Here is an 18,120-nt window from a genome sequence, read left to right on the forward strand (position 1 = left end):
AATATTCTCCAGGGTTTCTGTCAAGTAAAATAAGTCTGCCACTGTAACAACCCCAACATCATTTTATTAACAAGATTCTTATTAGGGCAACTATAGGGAGACGTTTGCTGCACAGACAAGCTTTTTTTTTTACAGTGTATGTGTAGCTCGTGATTTATTGAGGGGAAATACAGTATTTGGATAATTTGCTTGAAGAACGAGGGCAGAATTGCTTTCGAGCTGTAAAGAGCGAAAAAACATCATGAAAAAATATTGTGGGTCATAAACGTTGCCGGCGCCGCGCACTGTCTGAAAATATTACGGGTGCATCATCGTCGTGGTACAACATTGTTATAATTATAATTTCTACTCATCTTTCCCTTCCAGCCCTCAAGGGGCTCCATATGTTGTGGCGTTGGCCGGTCCTTACTTCCCTCTTCACATCTCCTCTCCTCCCTCTCTGCTCTCTTGCCAAATGGTTTGGAACAGTCGAGCGTCTTCGTCTCTCACTCCTCTCCTTATTTTGCTCTTCTTGCACGTCCGTCTGCCTGTCGCCTTCCAAGTGCAGGTTCATTTATGCTTGTCTTTTTCATTGCATTGTTCACATAACAAGCCATTAACAAGTGCTGTTGAGCAATTCCTGCACCACTGCACTGAAAAGGTCCACCACAATAAAACTGCATCACTCTCATCTTATGCTCTGGGAAATATTCAAAGTTTCTGGCCTTATCACATCTTTTTTTTTTTACAACTTGAAATAAGGAAGTGGCAAAGCCTGAGAGAGAGATGACAAAGGTCCAGGACTGGATTAGCTGCTTTCTTCCCTGCTTCTTTCAACCTTTGAAAAGATGAGCTCCTGCACTGAGGATTGATCTGAGACCCTCTAGTTAGCTCAGACAGTTGATTATAGGAGCTTGTGCCATTATTATCTCCTAAGCACTGTAAATAAAACCGATCACTGGGGTAGAGCAGTTACTCATGACCAAAATATTAGTTTCATTTCAGGGGAAAATAACAACCTGGAGAACATCTTCGTACAAAGACGGAGATTAGTGGGCCAATAGGATCCCTAATGAAAACACGAAATCTTAAATTGACAAATGTGCGAGTGTGTATTTTCTTGTCAATTACAGCCGCAGCATCCACTGTAGTAATATCCACAGGAATACTGTACACTCTTGATTGATTTATTTCACTTCTCTGCCTCCAAATTATATCCACATGGTGCTACTAATTATTCGTTGCAATTTACCGACCCTCTCTTCAGCATGTTAAGCGAGACAACAAAACATATTTTCAATAGTTATTTGATTTTGCAGTAAAGCTAAAGACGTTTTTTCTGTTGTGAGAAATCCTTCACTCATTTCTGTCCCTTTTTCCTACCAGGTCTTCCGAAGCGGCGAAGGCATGGGCATCCGTCTGGACAGCGCCTCGGCCTTCCAGGGCGCCGTCATCTCGCCCCACTACGACTCCCTGCTGGTGAAAGTCATCGCCAGCGGGAAGGACCTGCAGACAGCGTCCTCCAAGATGAGCCGTGCCCTGGCCGAGTTCAGAGTACGAGGGGTCAAGGTAGGACATTCAGCCACGTGGGCCTATTCCTGTTTTGATTTGCATATTAAGTACCCATTGTTTCCCGCGGGCTGAGGGAAGTATGACTTCCTCTGCGTCTGGCAATCTCAGTTGATAATTTCAAGATAACTTGTTAATAGCCCTGGATGTCTGACATGAGGAGAGATTATTTTACGACAGCAATGATTCAAATTTGTTGTTGTCCTCTGGTAATGGTCTGCTGTTATCTACTTGAGCCAGAGCAGTAGGGTTAATGGTGTAGCGCAATTAAAATGGTTCTATACCCCAGGGGGATCCCGACCTTGGAAGCCGTTTGATGATATTAGAGGGACCTGTTTCTGAAGGGCTCTGTGCACATGAATCAGCTGCCGAGTACAACAAGTTACTTTGAAGCCGTGCTCCAGTATTCTTCGACGCTCGGCCTTCCATGTCTGTGCACATGTCAGTCTTTGAGAATGGAAACGTGCAACGTCATTGTCTAAAACTGCCTCAGGATACATCCCTGCAAAAAAGACAGAGGCCTCGAGTTTGAGGGAGGTTGTGTTAAATAATGTCAGCAGGTGTAAACGGCTGTTGACAGACGGCGGCAAGTGTTACCAGACGGAGAATGAGCTTGTATTGTGCTATTCATGTACCTGACATATAAGCAAATGGTGTTAGAAACCTCATCACGTCTCCTTCACCTTTTGCACGAGCTTAGATTCAGTGTTTTGTTTACTTAAGGGCTTATGAAATTAAATCATGTTCAGTATTAATATTTGTACACTTAATAAGCCAAAGCAGCAGAGTCGGCATTAAACAAAGGTCACTTGGTTCTCTAGTATTGTGTGACTTAAGTTGTCAAACCCATTGTAATAATAATGAAGTGGCGCATAATATTGTATCAGCTGGACTAGACCAACTGGAAATAATGACTTTATTTATGTCAGTGGATTTCTAAAGTAAAACTAATCTGCTGTCTGTGTTTTGACATTTTACAAAGCCGGTTAATTGTTGAGGTAGAAGGAAAGAATCAACAGTGTTCAGATCTGTCCTGGTTATCATTCTGATTTCCGCAATTTGCATCTTTAATTTCTACCCTACAATTAAAGGTGAACAATTTGCAATCAGGATGAGCCTGATCCAACACATGCAGGGAGCTTTTAATGTGCTCCATTTTCGTTTTAACAACACATTGAGATTCAAGGTGCGTTGCTCCTAATCAAGCCACAACTGAAAACACTGCATTGGGCAGCCAAGGTCTTAGATGTTTTTTTTTTGCTGTCGAATATGGATTAGCCATGACTGGTGTCCACAGAAATTAAGCTTTTACATTTCAAGGTGAAACAAGCAAGGTGAAGCAGTTGCAAGCAGCTTTGTTACAGTTTTTCTATGTAGAAATACCGATAAAGGAAAAGAAAGATTTAAGTCATTAATATTCAGAAAAATCTCCTTTAAGTCAAGAATGAAATGTCACTTGGTGTTTTGCAAATCATTCAGCATAGTTTAAGAAAATCTTTGATGTGCTACTTCTCTTGAGTGTAAATACCCCAGAATGAAAGTCTACTGCTTTTCGCAGCCATAAAATGCAAACACTACCGGGGGGTATTTGCATATTTGTGCAGGATGATGCCTTTATTTCAAATCATTTTTCTTATTTGCTGGATTTCATGCAGAGTTTCCGACCTGGCTGTCAGTGAGATGACAATTAAGGCCATGTTAAAAAATAAAGGGACCGCTGCAGCGGGTGGAAGTGGAAACCCTTGATTCAATCAGCTCAGTCAGTAATTCCTCAGTCTCTTTTGAATTAGTCATGATGAGGTGAAATTGCAAGTCAAATTGGTCTTCTCAACTCTAATTTCTCATTTAACTTGGAGCGCACTTTACAAACTGTCAGTACAGATTTAATAGATTAAATTCCCTTCTGATGGAGAGAGAAAGAGTTTCGTGTCAGCCAGGACTTGATGGGCCTGAGGACACTGTCCTTTGTCCTCACCACTGTGGTTTATGTAAACAGGCGGCGGGAAGTCAACTTAATTCACCTCTCACTGCAGTGGCTGCTATTGAAATCAGTCTGTACAACACAAACACCTGTTTCTCAGTAACAACACTGTGTTCGTCTTGGTTTCTTTTCTCGAAGTGCCAATGAGGACAGTGTGTGCTGCAAACAAGCTACAGAGAAGCCTTTGTGTCCGGGCTGATCCAACTTGAAGTGGAATACAGTAGATTGATGCAAAGAATGTTGTTGAAGTTATAGCAGCTCTTTACTAGGACTTTGAAATCTGAGCAAAACACTCAACACTGAATTTCCCCTGGGCCCTAAACGAAACACATGCCGTGTGTGCGTGAGGCCGATAAGGTGAATACTTCTGGAGATAAGCAGCCAGACACTCAGATATAGATTTCTGGAATTAATAGAAAGATAATGACATGATCCGACCACACTGGCTTGATGACAACGATTTTTAAAGCACAAGAAGTAGAAGAATAAAAACAGGTTACAGAGACTGTACCTGTTTTCTTGAGTTCATCCATCCTGATTCCAGTTAAAGACCATTTTGTGTTTTTATCTTTCTTTCAATATGTTCCATCATGAGCCTTATGCTCTCAACCCCTGCATAACAAGCCAGCAGACCTTCAATAGACACCATTTGTCAAAGTAAGTGGACATAACCTGTTGTCCTGCTGATATTCCCCTCATTCCAAATCCCCATTTGAGATGCATCCTCGGCTGCGAAACAACTATTTATTCACCCTCCATAATGGTACATGAAATCCTCCGGTGCCGGCTTGAAAACACACACTACACAGGACAGCCCACGTTTTCTATCCGACCAGCGAGTTAACTGCTCCCATCTGGCGTCACCAGTTCAAATTTGTCACTGATTATCTTCCTACAGCGAAAACCAGATGGCTCCTTATGACCTGCATGATCCAGAATAGAAGTAATGAATGTGTCGTCCACTGCTTGAGATATTTTACATTCTGCTGAAGTTCATAGTCGCACATTTGTCTGTTTTGATGTGGGCAGCGTACGTCATCCGGTGAGTCATTCCACAAGTCCCAGATGTAGTATGGAGAAGTTGATTCACTGCATTTAGCTGTTGCTTGTGTATAAATTAGCAGCTGCGTCTTGAGGGGGAACCCTGTGCAGTTCATGTTTACAGATCTGTGAGGGTGTTCCGTACATGGCGAAGGTGACCAGTGAAAATGTCGACGAGACATGCTTCATTCTCTCCCTTTGTCTGTGTGTTTTGCGAGCAGTGGCCTTGGGGAGTGCTGCCCGTGCTGTGTTGGAATGCGACCAATAAGAAGTCAAAGAGCTGGCAACAAATTCAAGGCCTATTAAAGCCTCGGTCTGTTCACAGAGATATGACGCTGAAGGCTGACACCCTCGTAGCTCCGGCTTGTTGTTTTTTCTTTTCCACGCATTGAAGGAAAAATGCGGCTGAAATCTGACAAGGACCACACCGGACTTTAAAGATCCTTCTTTGAGTTTGGTTGGATTATAACATTTATCCTAACCTTTACATTCAACTGAAAACCAGAGTGCACCACGCAAAGTTTGAGTTGCGTGGTTGACACTTGATAAATTGCCGCGCTCCACTGTTGTGTGGAATTAAGTCTGGCATTTCAAAAAGCTCTGTTTATCTCCCTGTGTGTGTGTGTGTGTGTGTGTGTGTGTGTGTGTGTGTGTGTGTGTGTGTGTGTGTGTGTGTGTGTGTGTGTGTGTGTGTGTGTGTGTGTGTGTGTGTGTGTGTGTGTGTGTGTGTGTGTGTGTGTGTGTGTGTGTGTGTGTGTGTGTGTGTTTAGTGCATTTCAGTGTGTGTCTGTGGACTTCTCTGTGTGTTTGCATAGAGGGTGAGCCATTCATCACGCTTCTAGCTGCAGAAAGAGAAGGTGGAAAAAGACAGAACATGAGACCGGAGGGTAAAGATGGATGGATGGATGGAGGAGCTGGGAGGGAAACCAGTACACCTGTTTGTTTCTTTAAGCCTAATTTTTGATGAATATTTTCAAATACTGTCCTCACAGGCCTTATGGGGCAATGGATTTTAAAATAACAGATATTGAGTTGGAGGTAAACAAAGTGTAAAGAGGTAAAAGGCTTTAAATATTATAGTGTGTGTGTGTTTAAGTGATGGTAAAGTAAAGATAGAAATACTTGCTTGAAAGTTGTCCAAAAGGAAGAGAAGGCGAAAGAGAGACAACGTGAGAAACTTTCAGAAATACAACTTTGGTCTGCAGAGTCGATATATGTCCAGCATGGGGGAGACATCAACCAACTGAGGTAGGTAGGTGTGTGTGTGTGTGTGTGTGTGTGTGTGTGTGTGTGTGTGTGTGTGTGTGTGTGTGTGTGTGTGTGTGTGTGTGTGTGTGTGTGTGTGTGTGTGTGTGTGTGTGTGTGTGTGTGTGTGTGTGTGTGTGAGTGACAGAAACTCTTCAAAGTTCAGTTCTAAGTGATATTTGTGACACCGGGGGCTTCGCTTTAGGCTGCATGGTTTCATTACTGTTCACCTTTACACCTCATCTGTAAAAGGCAGAGTGTTTGAGGTGACCTGAGGTTGTTGCTCTCTCTGTCTGCCTGTGTGTTAGTGTGTTGATGATTCCCATCTAGAGAGCCTCTTTGAAGAAACATTGCTTCACTTCATTGTAGTCTGCCGGATCACAGGCTAGTTTCCCATCTTAACATCCCCACGTTGCTCTCTTGCTTAACTTAGTAGCATCTTAATATTTCTACCAAGCACTTCTGTCCTATATGATTCAAGTATTGCCAATACAGCGTTTGCTCATCTATTGGACCACGGTTCTGGAGGAGCTCATTGTAATGGGTGGCCGTCCTCACTGTTTATTTCTCTGCTCCTCTCTCTCCACAACTCAACAGATTCAGAATAAATCAGGATGAAAATGAATAGATTCTGCATCTTTTCAATACAGTGGCACTTGGCAGATTCATTTTTTCCCTCATTTTGTGACAGTAAAGATTTAATCTTGCTGTGCCACCGTGGGCTCAAAATTTACACTGTGTCAGGGTGACATGTGGCCCAGTGCCTCATACTGTCCTAACGAACTCATTTATCACTGGCAAGCTCCCCTCCTCCTTTTGTCCTCTTCAAGCCCCTTCTCCACTGTTCAGAAAACACGACATCCGAGTGATGACACTAATTTCTTCCTTAATTTGGCAGCGTAGATACTGACGCTGTGCAACCTTTTCCGGTTTGATATTATGACGGGCATTGAACTGCCCGACATTGGTGCGCAAATGTCCAGGTTTGTGTACGTAGTGTTTTTAACATCTTGAGTATGCAACTCCCTTCACATTGTGCAAGATGAATCTCTGGCAAGACGGTGAGATATAAGAGAGCTTCTCTGTTTTCTGTGCATTTCTAATGTCGAACATGACTCATCGGGTAAAACAAAGAACAAAATGTAAACTCCTATACTGGCAATCTGAATGGAGTCAATCCTCTTCTTTTTAGAAGGTTTAAAGTCCTGCTTTTACCTTCTTATTTTGGTGTATGAGTTGTGATTTAACCTCGACCTTCCTTCATAAGCAGTCTATGTGGTGTAGCCTGTGTTTTCAGTCCACTGAGCTTGTTACATCTGTTTTCCCAACGTCTGCTTTTGTCTCTCTTGATGTTCAGTCTTGTTACAGAATCCTTCATCTTTGCCCTTTTATGCTGATTATATTGAGGAATTGTGGTAATTAGTCAAATCAAGTTATTTCTTTAGCCCGGATCTGAGGCCCGTTTAATTTCCCCCCCAAATGGAGCTCACATTTATTTCACGAGTAGAAATAAATCAGCAGTGTGGACATGCTTCACAAAAAAGTTCTCCGACAGTTTTTTCCTTCAGTAAATGAAAGAGAAGCTTAGATATTGTGCAAATGAGGTACATTGTGCAGGGTGGTAAACGTCAAAGTAACTCATCCCATAGTAAAAGGTCACTATACTTTAAATGGCTTTTCAAGTTGTTTAATTTCCTTTTACAAAGCAACAGCCGCAACTGTCTTTCTCCTTAAGTGTCTGTGTTTTTACAGAACATTGAGTCATCCCTCACTGGACTGTACATGTTGAAGAAAATTCAATTGTATATCATTAGATAAAAGCTACTTTATTATGGCAACCTTTCCCCCGCCCCTGCTTTAATAGCTTTGATTCCCTGCTTCCTTGCTGGTTCCGTCACTGTTGTCACGGTGAGATCTGTGCTGCCCCAGTGATGATGAGCCCAGATGTGCCCTTTTCCCTCCACCGCATCTGGAGTTAACATCAGACGGAGGCAGAAGCACTGATCCATCCCCCCGATCATTCGCTCAGTGTTTACGGAGTGACCTATCAGCGGGAGGACTGAGATGTGCAGACACACACTCGTCTACACTAACACACTCTGTTTGTCACACATTGTCATACACGTACACACTAATGTGTCCCTGGGAGCTGCGTTATCATTTCACACCTCTAAACAACCAATTGCATGGCAGTTAATCACATAGACAGTCTTGTAATTGTGTGTGTGATTATCTCTACGTGCACATTGTATTTTTAGTCTATGCTGAAGTAAAAGACAAATTGAATGAGAGATCATGCAACGTGCAAATCCAGTTAGTGAAAGTGAGGGAGTACAGATAAGACTCGCATGAGGAGACTGAAGGATGGATGAGGGATATACAGGGGAGTTTCAGACTGGATTGGACACAAGGGTCACATTTTTACCAAAGGAGAATATAGGTCGACAAGAAAAGTGAGAAAGTCAAGAAAGAGTCGAAAAACTTGTCGTGTAGTGACAGAATAATTTGAGGAGGGGAATAAAAACCGAGAGACGACAGGCATGGTTGTTTACCACTTGTTAAGTGTCACATGAGCAGGGAAGGAGGCTGACTCTGAAAAGAGATCATGATGTAAAATTGAAGCTTTTTAAAGTATTAAAATTTCAAATACACAGCAGATAAATGTGTTTCATCCTGCGCTGACAGGTTTACATACTGCATGATTACTCTTAGATGAAGCACTGTGGTGCAAAAAAAAAAATCTGTTTTCACGAGCAGCTTCCTGTCCCCTAAGTATAAAGGATCCTGTTTTTCTTTTGCTGCTCATTCGCAGTTTAACTTTTAACAGCTGTAAACACTTTGAAATGCGCAGCTTTTGTTTGTCAGTTCAAAGGTTTCTCTGTTTCTGTGAACTTCAATGACACTGCAGCTATTGTGCATTTTTTTCAGAAGTCAAATGAAGATAAAGTTAAAAGAAATATTTGTGGAAACACTACTATGAATATTGATATGTGGAGACATTTTCTCACTGGCAGAGTCCTAAACGAGTCCATTTATGCGAAACCTGCACCTGCAAAGCTCCACTCTGGACTTCACCCGCAATTACCTTGGCCTGGACCCCTTCATCATGTGTCCCATGACCCGACCTGTCACCTGTGATTAAACACACTCGCTGCATACACAGAAACTCACATCAAATTGGCTATGGCCCCCTCATTCGCTCTTTTCTGTGGCTCAGTTGTGTGAAATGACACAGCAGAAATATTTAACTCTCAGCTACTGCCCACTCACATTTAGTTCATTCTCACCCATGCCCGTACCTGTGAATTTTAACCAGTTGCACAAGTTGTTTGCGGGTTACCCGTCAGGTGGGTACCCTCGTGCAGGCCCTGGTTAGTTTGTGTGTCCACTGGAAAATAAGTTAGGATATATAAAGTAGCATATCTGGTGTTCACCCACCAACAAGTTCGATGAACTACAACAGTGCAGATTTCTTACATTATTTTTTAACAAAGCATTTTCTCAAGCCTCTAATAGGTCTAGAAAAGACAATGTGAGATTTATAACCTCCAACAAAATGTTTTTCAGGTGAAGAGGAGCCGAGATAGAAGGAGCCGCCTTGTTAAAATGACATAGCACTGGTCCATGTTGGAAACAGCCACTGAGCACTAAGCTGTTCACTTCAACACACACACACACACACACACACACACACACACACACACACACACACACACACACACACACACACACACACACACACATAGTACACTATCACTCACAAAAATGTCTTTTCTATGGCCAAAACAATCTCACATGTGGTTTCCTGCAAACATGACTTACTGACTTAAACTGCCACTCCAGCTCAAGAGTCTGCTCCCATGTAGGAAACCCACACGCGCTTACACAACATACGAGCACAAACACAATGTCGTTTAGACCGTCAAACTGCAGACAGATTAGTTTCATCAGCATCTTGCTGCTTCATGCACACATTTAACACACGCAGCAAGTTGGAGCTTGATGGTGTCAACTGGGACTTTGAAGCTGTAATCGGGATTAAACGGCTGGAAATCAGCTGTGACCAAACCAGAGGGGGGGAGAGGGCGGTATGGGAGGCAGAGAGGAACGGAGGAGGGAGACGGAAGAGAGAAAGATGAGGAGAAGGTGATTGAACCACAATTAAGTAAAACGGCAATATAAGAACTTGAATGTGGTTTTCTGTAAAATAAAATGTGAATCTGAGGCGTTATATCTCTTGTTTTTCCAATCTTCTCAAAGCTGTAAATAAGGTCATAAAATCAACAGTTCCAACCAACAGTTGCCTGATGTTCTTTCTACTTCCTGTCGGATGTGTGATGTTTCGGCGACACACAAGACGTTGTGCTTTTCTCTCCCAAGTTTCTGCTCTCCTTAGAGCTGTCGAAAAAAAAGATAGTCAAGGAAAACTAGATTTCCTGTTTGATAGTCGGCTGTGTGTGTTGTTTCCATACTGAAAGAAGGAAACTGGGTTAGTGCGAATGTATAGCAGCGACTGAAACATGCAGTCAACTTCAAAGCAGGAGACATGGCGTTCTCACAGCAGCAGCCTCTTCTGCTGATTTGTTCCGCTCCATTCTTTCAATGCCCACTCTTCTTCTCTAGCGTTTTCTTCTTCTTCTTCATTCGCATCTGTGCCTCATCCTCATTTCCTGCCCTTTCCCCCCCCCCACTGTTACTTCTGGCTCTGCTGTAACATCACAGCTTGAGTTTATTCGCACGCACACATAAACAAAAACACATACACACTCCGGCTCCCCTGCAGTCGCCTGGACGTCCGTGTGAATTTTAATTTGTGATCAGAGGGAGAGTTGCAAACACAGAAGAGTAATGGGGGGGGTGAATAGAAAGCGATGACCTTGCTGAAGGTGTGAAATCTGATTAGCTGGGTGAGTAATGTATTTTCCAGAGAGACGTGCTGTCTGTCATAGTGTCGAAGGTTTGGCTCAGCTGCAGCAACGTCACTGTGCGGTATGTGTACGCAGTTTATTCAAGTGAAGCCCCCCCCCCCCCCCCCCCCCCACAAAAAAGATAAAATAAAACATGAACTACTGTGTTACGATGAGGATGATGTAAGCAGAGATCAGCAATCACTGTAGTAACTGAACTACATAGTACCCCACCCTGAATGGCTGGTTCAAGTGTAGGTGCAGGTAATCCACATTAAAACTATCTGGATTTCTATTTGGATCTCCACCAAATTGCACACACTCATAAATATGAGTTCTATAAATATGGCAGATTTTTCTTCAAGATAAAAAAAAATATGAGATTTGATTTTTTTTTTGGCGAAAGGGGGCGGTACAACCTCCTTGGGCTTGTGGAGCACACGCCCAATGTAGAAATCAAAACATGAATACAGTCAACGTATGGACAGAACATGTATTGCTGTCGGTCCCAGTCGGACATGTGTGAGACAAGTTAGGATAAACCACAGTTGTGCAAGTTCCCATGCAGAGTCATGAATATTGAGACTGGGCTGCAGTGACATGCATACTAATGCAGACATATTTGCACACTCTCACATGCGCACAGGAGTGGGGTTCAGGGCGAAGTGGGAGTTTTTAATTAAGGGTCGCTACACACACTGATTAATTTGTGTTCTAAAACTCTCACACGCACAGACACGCTGGGGAAGGTTTCAGGGCTTTGTCATGCATTACACACTAACACTCATTCTCGTATATAAAATTATACATAAATGCACAGTGGTGGAGTTAACAGTGATATTCATCGTTCTTTAATCATGAGTTGGACATTGACGCCTCCTGCTGTCGTGGGCCACGCCAGTAGAACGTGTCGGGTCTAATACCATTACTCTCGGCTGTAGCCCTGCAGCCATTGTGTTTACAGGCGAGTTCTACGATGCTCCGGCGGTGGTAGACCTGGTCAGTGCCACTCAAAATGCAGTCAGCCAATCAGAGGGGGGGCATCATAAATATTCAATGAGGCAGGTGAAAACTGTCAGTTCTGGCTGGAGCTCCAGAGAGAAGCAGAAGAGGGGACACCCTATCATAACAGTAGTGATTTGTATTTTTCTAGGCAACAGGTTTTTCGATGTTTATTCCTTTATATTAGAACACAGAGCAGCTTTGAATGTTTCTTGTTTTTCATTGAGACAGAAATGTGGAAATTGAACTTTGTCAGCTGTTGACAAGCAGCTCCCAGTCGTTTGTTAATGATATCTGTCACGTTGCAAACACTAGATGTCTTCCACTGACTCATTTCCCACAATCTGAACTGTGTTGGCCGCGCGCGTCTGTCTCGCAGCCCTCTCTCGGGGGCCCTTGTTCTTCTCTCCAACATTTTCAAGTCTAATTGAACGTCCGTAATAGAACACAGAACTCGATTTCTCTCAACCCGGCTGATTATTCCAGTAACTTCACACAAAGAGAACGAAATGCTTCCCAAACGGTTCATCTTGAGGGCAGCATTAAATGCAGCAGTAGTTTATTGTTACATGCAGTAAAATATGACGACTACACCTGCGAGTGCATCAGTTTCTTTTATAAACATCTTAAAAATACGCAAAGACCCTTCAGGGCAAATCCGATCTGTTCGAGCTGCCAGTTTTGCTCATTAGCATCACAAGAGTTTCCTTGTTTTTATGTAGCAGAGATACTGGAGATGGAGGACTCTTTCAGTTTATACTAAAAATCCCATCATACCTCCTTATGACTCCTGCTGGTTATTTGGCAGCTGGGTTTTTCATGTTTCCGCTGCAACATCTGGCAACCCCAGTAGCACTGACAGTTTTAATGTTAAAGTTTTTCTTCCCCCGACTGAGCCCCGAGGTAGAGCTGCTCTCACTGTGCTGCTGCTAATCTAAAATTCCATTACAAGCCTGGACTCTCATAGTGTGAATGTGTCTGCTTTGCTCGTAAGACTAACTGATGTATGCTTTGCTAACTGCTCAGCACAGTTCATCAATACATTCTGTGAAGTCTCTCACTATCTCTTACCTCTGCAACCTTATCTTTCTCTCCTCCTCTTCTTCCCTCCACTCCTGACGGTGCTACAGCCCAATAACCCTTCTGCCAGATTACAGTGTGCATGCATACAAAAGCAAGCATTTACTAAATAATAAAATAATCACGCAGTCCAGCGTTTCTCTTCAACTGCACATCGATAAGTGCAGTTACTTTAATGTGATTCCTTGACCAACAGGTTTTGTTATGTTCTTGCTGGCTGTAAAACTAACCTTGCCTTTAACGGGCCTCCAGTTGAGACGTTTATAAAGACATTGTTGAGGCCCCGCGGAGCCGGAAGGCAGGCAGAGGTGACATGTTTACAGCTGTCTTGGTCATAGTCGTTCGCAGTGGTATTTCATCACTAAGTCTAGACTGCCAGTAGATCGATGTGGACTGAGAGGAGGAAAGAAAATAGCTAAAAAGTCTAAAACCCTGGTAGCGGCCCCTTGGGGCTGCATTATTCATAGAGCTTACAATCTGTTGTCGGACGAAACAAACAAAATGCTGATAAATTTGCTGCTGTTTCTTTAGAGCCAACGCAAGCTGAATATGTAAAGTTGGACTTGAGTGTGGCAGTGGAGAGCAGGTCGTGAATCAACAATCTCCAAGCTTTTAACTCCCTGCATGTGAGTTTGAGAATGCTCGCCAAATGTGACCATCTTTCAACAAAATCCGAGGCAAGTTGAAAGTTTAATTTCAACGTTTCTTAGGCACAAGGAGGAGACTGAGGGAAAGATAAAGAGGTCACCAGAAACATCAGGCGTTCTGAAGAGTAAACATATCCCACTGTATACAGTATATTTGCAGTGGTTTTCTGCTGCCTGCTGTGCAAACAGGACGATCTGAGTCAAGGAAACGAGCACTAGTTTGCATTTCACACAGCAGCCTCCTTGATCAAAGAACTTATTTGCTGAGAAGTTGGTGTATTCCTGCGAGACTCCAGGAAGCATCTAAATTAAAGGAAAGATGACACTGTGGCACCGAGCTTGCCAAGGGATTATTTGCAATTATGAATTTCAGAGGTTTTTCCACAGTGAAAGCCTGTGGGCCACAATGAATCAGCACAAATAGGCAAAAAAAAAAGTGGAAGGACTCTGCTGCTGGTCAAAAAGGCAGAGCCATTCCCCATCCACATCCTTGAATCGCCCTCTTTACGCTGAATCATAATCTCTCTCCTCGTCTTCCACCTCAGCTCACTCCAATTTGTTCTTAACTTTTTTATTTTTAGTCCCCCTTCTACATCCTTTTTTTTTTTGGAGATCTAGGAACTAAAGCTTATTCTACCACCGCCTTCTCTCTAAGTGGCTCTGGATAAGAGTATCAGGTAAATGCCTAAAATATGATCTGGAAAATGTTCCCAAAAATGGTCTTAGGTACCCTTTTCTCCACAGGAGCAGTCACTTAGCTGCCGGTCAAAGAATAGAATCCTCACAGAGATAATTGGATAAGCACTTTGCTCCCCCGTCAGGAGACTGGAATTAAATAATTGAGAAGGATTGATATGACATAATTAAATCACAGTAAGGAAGCAGAATGGTCTGAAGTTATCAGCTGCTTTGCCTGAATAACCATGATGTGTTGTTGATTTAGTTTGTCATAGGTTGTTTATACTTCAACAAATCAAAGATAGATATTTCCCAAAGATAAACTGATTCAAAGCACTGAGTTAATGCTTTTTTCTGAGCTAGATCAAGCAGAGTGATATGTAAACTACTGCAGCATATGTGAACTGTTTGAGGTGAGTCCTGAGTGACAGACAATGGACACACAAGCTCCAGCTTGAGGGACAAACTCAATATGCAAACAGTTCCTGGATTAATTGTTTTCTGTTTGAACTTGTTTACTTCTGGAAAGCAGGCAAATTGTGTGAGCTACCTGGAAAGCATTTAAAAAACAAATCTCCCAGTCAGTAATGGCACGTTGGGGAAATGGGAAACGAGGACAAAAGAGAACAAATAATGAAATTGTGGGAGAAAAACGTCACAAAGAAAAATGGTGTTACAACCGAGGAAAACAAGGGAATGAGTGCTACTAAGGAGGTTGGCAAAAGACTTAAAAAGAGAGGTAGGGATGGAAAGAGGGAGAGAGAGAAATTACTCTCACGATTTGGCTGCCTTAATGACTGATTGAGAACAAAAGTCTCTTTTCTAATTCTAATGAGTTTAATTATGGCTTGTCCTGAGCCAGGTGTCTGGGTCAGCTAATGTCTGGATTCATTAATTGACAATTAAAAGCGAATCAGGTGCAGCCACTCCTCAGCACAAACATTAGAATTACCGCACTGCGGTTGTGTGCCTCCGCCAACCAGTGCAGCTCCTGTGTACACACACATTTCTTTTCCAGATGAATATAAGGTCAGCGTGACCTTTGACCACTGACACGTAATCACTTTATCTGAAAATCTTAATCCAAGTGACAACTGATCAAAAGTTAAAGAAATTCCTTCAAGCAGTCTTGAGATATCAAATTCAAGAGGCCAAAAACATGTTTTTGAGGCCAACGTGACCTTTGACCTGTGATCAGTTAATCAGTGAGTCCAAGTCAATTGTACCAGATGTAATGAAATTCCCTACGGGCAGTCCGAATACATCACATTCACAGTAACATGAGGTCACTGTGAACTTGACCTTTGACCTTATTCCACCAAAATCTAATCAGTTCATCTTTGAGTCCAAGTGAACGATTGTGCAGAATTTGAAAACATTCCCTCAAAAAAACTGATCTTAAGATATCATGTTGAGGAAAACTATAAGCATACTTTGTGAGGCCACCGTGACCTTGACCTTTGACCTTGGGCTACTGTTCTACTGCATGTTATTACCAAATGTAAAAGAATTCCCTCAAAGCGTTCCAGACATATCGCATTCACAAGGCAAAAAACATGCTTTACGAAAATGTAGGATAACTGTTTGTTGTGTTCAGTCGATTGACAACGAAGCAGAAAGAAACAAAACAAAGCCTGGATGGTAAAGATGGCTGGATTCAGGATATGCTTCTCTAAAGGCAGAATGACGTTTTCCTCCTGCTGTTTTCCTGCAGGATTGGCGGTTAGCGTTTCACTCTGTGCTGAGGCTCCTGGTGTTGAAGAAAGAGCGGTGGGTGAGGGGCTGACTGACAAGAAGCTGCTTAGTGTTCAAATGGATAGAAAAGCAATGTTTGAATTAATAACGGCCTCCCTTCATCATACTAATAACCTTATGACCTCCAATCAGTGCAAATTGGGCGATAAAATATGCTGTGAACATATTCATCTGTTTTATCTGTTGAACCGCCCAGATGTTGGATCACAAGGTGGAAGAGAAGCTTTTGTGATCTGCATGCCTTTGTTCTGAGATGGTTTTAAAATGCATCACTGCTTCAGACTTCAGAAAGTGCTGTCGTCAAGACTGCACACACTATGTCAAGAAGTTTTCTATTCATTCAAATTAAAGACCCATTTTAGTAACTTAATCTAATGTTCCTTTATGTCAAGTAGACGTGATATGATTTGATATACACAGACCTCATATAGTACAAGAAGTTTTCAGTTGTTTTTTGAGATTGACAAACTGACCACTGAGTGAAACCATAATGTGATTATGACGACCAAACAGAGTGGTGTAAAGCACAATTTTACTAAGCAAGAATGATAAAAAGTTCAGGAAATCAAATCTACCAATTGGAATGAAATGTTTTGCCATCTTTACAGTCAGGGAGATTCACATTGCAGCCTCTTATATAACTTGACCTATTTTGTATTAGGTCTTAAGTTTGCCCACAGATCCTGTGTGGTCTGCGGCCTCAGAGAAGACAGGATGTTGCGGACGTGGTTAAATGTTCTCGACACGCATTTTCTTTTTGTTCGTTCCTTTGAGGCTCTTGAAGAGGGGAATTATGTTCAGTCTGGACTTTAAAGACGACAATGAGCTTCCCAGCACTGTGGTGGACTGTGTAATGAGATTGGTCAAGCGGTGATATTTGGGTGGTGTGCAGCACTGTGTTGGTGACACTAGTAGGGATTATTCTATTTAAAATACACTTAAACTACCATAATGATGACTGTGTGCACGCAGATAAAAGGGCTCTGCAGTGAAATATTGCAGCTTCTGCTTTTTTCTTTTTGTTTTTCCTTTTCTTATTGTCCTGTCATTCACTGGCCTCTTTTCCCCGGCAGCTTTCTCCAGGTAAAAGGCCTTTTTGTTCTTGAATTCATTTTGCTCTTGTTTCTTATTCTGACACTATTCTATCCTTGATTGCAAATATTTTATTATCAATTCCACAAATATAGAAAATCGTTCTATAGCTAGGTTTCTTTGTGGTTGTAGTGGGGGTGTAGTCGAGCTTGACTCACCTTGTGTCTGGCTAACGCCACGTTGCACCGCATCCTTTGTGTGTCTATGTGTGGGTATAGACACTTTACATAATTTTACACTTTGGCCGCACATCTACCTCTTAAGCGTTGGAGTGGCCATCAGTGTGGTTCCAAGGCTCAGTTGTATTTAATAAGACTCAACAATGCCAGTGTTCGATTCCGGCAGGAGCGAACCCCGAGTTCACAGAAACTGTGGGTGGAAAGCAGTGCTAGCACGGTTATGAAGGTGAAGTGTGTGCAGACCTTGTTGCCATCCTTTGTGGAAGGAAACACCCTGCAGATGTTAAATGACCCACAGTTCACTGCAGTTTGTGCATTGCACTATTAATTAAGAGAATACGAGCGGTAGCCCAGGAGACAAGTGAAATGCTACGGTTGAATCTTGCTGTTTTACTTTCACACAAGGCCTTGTGTTGTACTTATGAAGGCAGGTTCACTGGAGGGTGGGTAGCATCGTTTTTTATTGCGTTGCATCTTGTGTAGCACATGACACACTGTTACATTGATCTTATTGGGAATGGACTTTATTGACAAAGCGCTTTTTCTGGTCTTAAACACATTAACACTTCAAGTCACTTTCACCTGCTCACACACACTTTCAGACAGCTCGTCTCTTTTATATAGCCTGCACAGTGCAACAGTATGAACAAATGTAGGTACTGCCCTGATGTGCTGCTTTTCTCACATTCATCCATTTCTAACAATGCTGACAGCTATTGATAAGAATTTGGAGTTTTGTGTCTCCCCAAAGTCAATATGCTGACTGGAGGAGCAGGGGATCAAACCTCTGACCTGCTCTACCTCCCTGGCCACGACTCCTGATGGGCCTCCTCCAACTGGGACGGGTCGTGTCAGAGCTGACTAACTGTGCAGACAAACACTGATATGCACAGAGTGGAGCAAGCTGTGACATCTGCTCCCTGTTACAAAACACACGAGTGATTGCAAACAATAGGACACTGATT

The 18,120-nt window shown here is 42.6% G+C and overlaps 1 protein-coding gene across 3 annotated transcripts in view; it reads left to right on the plus strand.

Moving 5' to 3' along the window:
* pcxb (pyruvate carboxylase b) overlaps positions 1-18,120 on the plus strand; it is a 265,650-nt gene that overhangs the window by 127,339 nt on the left and 120,191 nt on the right. For all 3 annotated transcript variants that reach the window (XM_034569452.1, XM_034569451.1, XM_034569453.1), the window contains one exon: positions 1,366-1,548. In XM_034569452.1, the coding sequence (XP_034425343.1) occupies positions 1,366-1,548 (183 nt within the window). The remainder of the gene's footprint in view (positions 1-1,365; positions 1,549-18,120) is intronic.

The sequence above is a fragment of the Hippoglossus hippoglossus genome, chromosome 18, assembly GCF_009819705.1.
Source record: "Hippoglossus hippoglossus isolate fHipHip1 chromosome 18, fHipHip1.pri, whole genome shotgun sequence".
Lineage (NCBI taxonomy): Eukaryota > Metazoa > Chordata > Actinopteri > Pleuronectiformes > Pleuronectidae > Hippoglossus > Hippoglossus hippoglossus.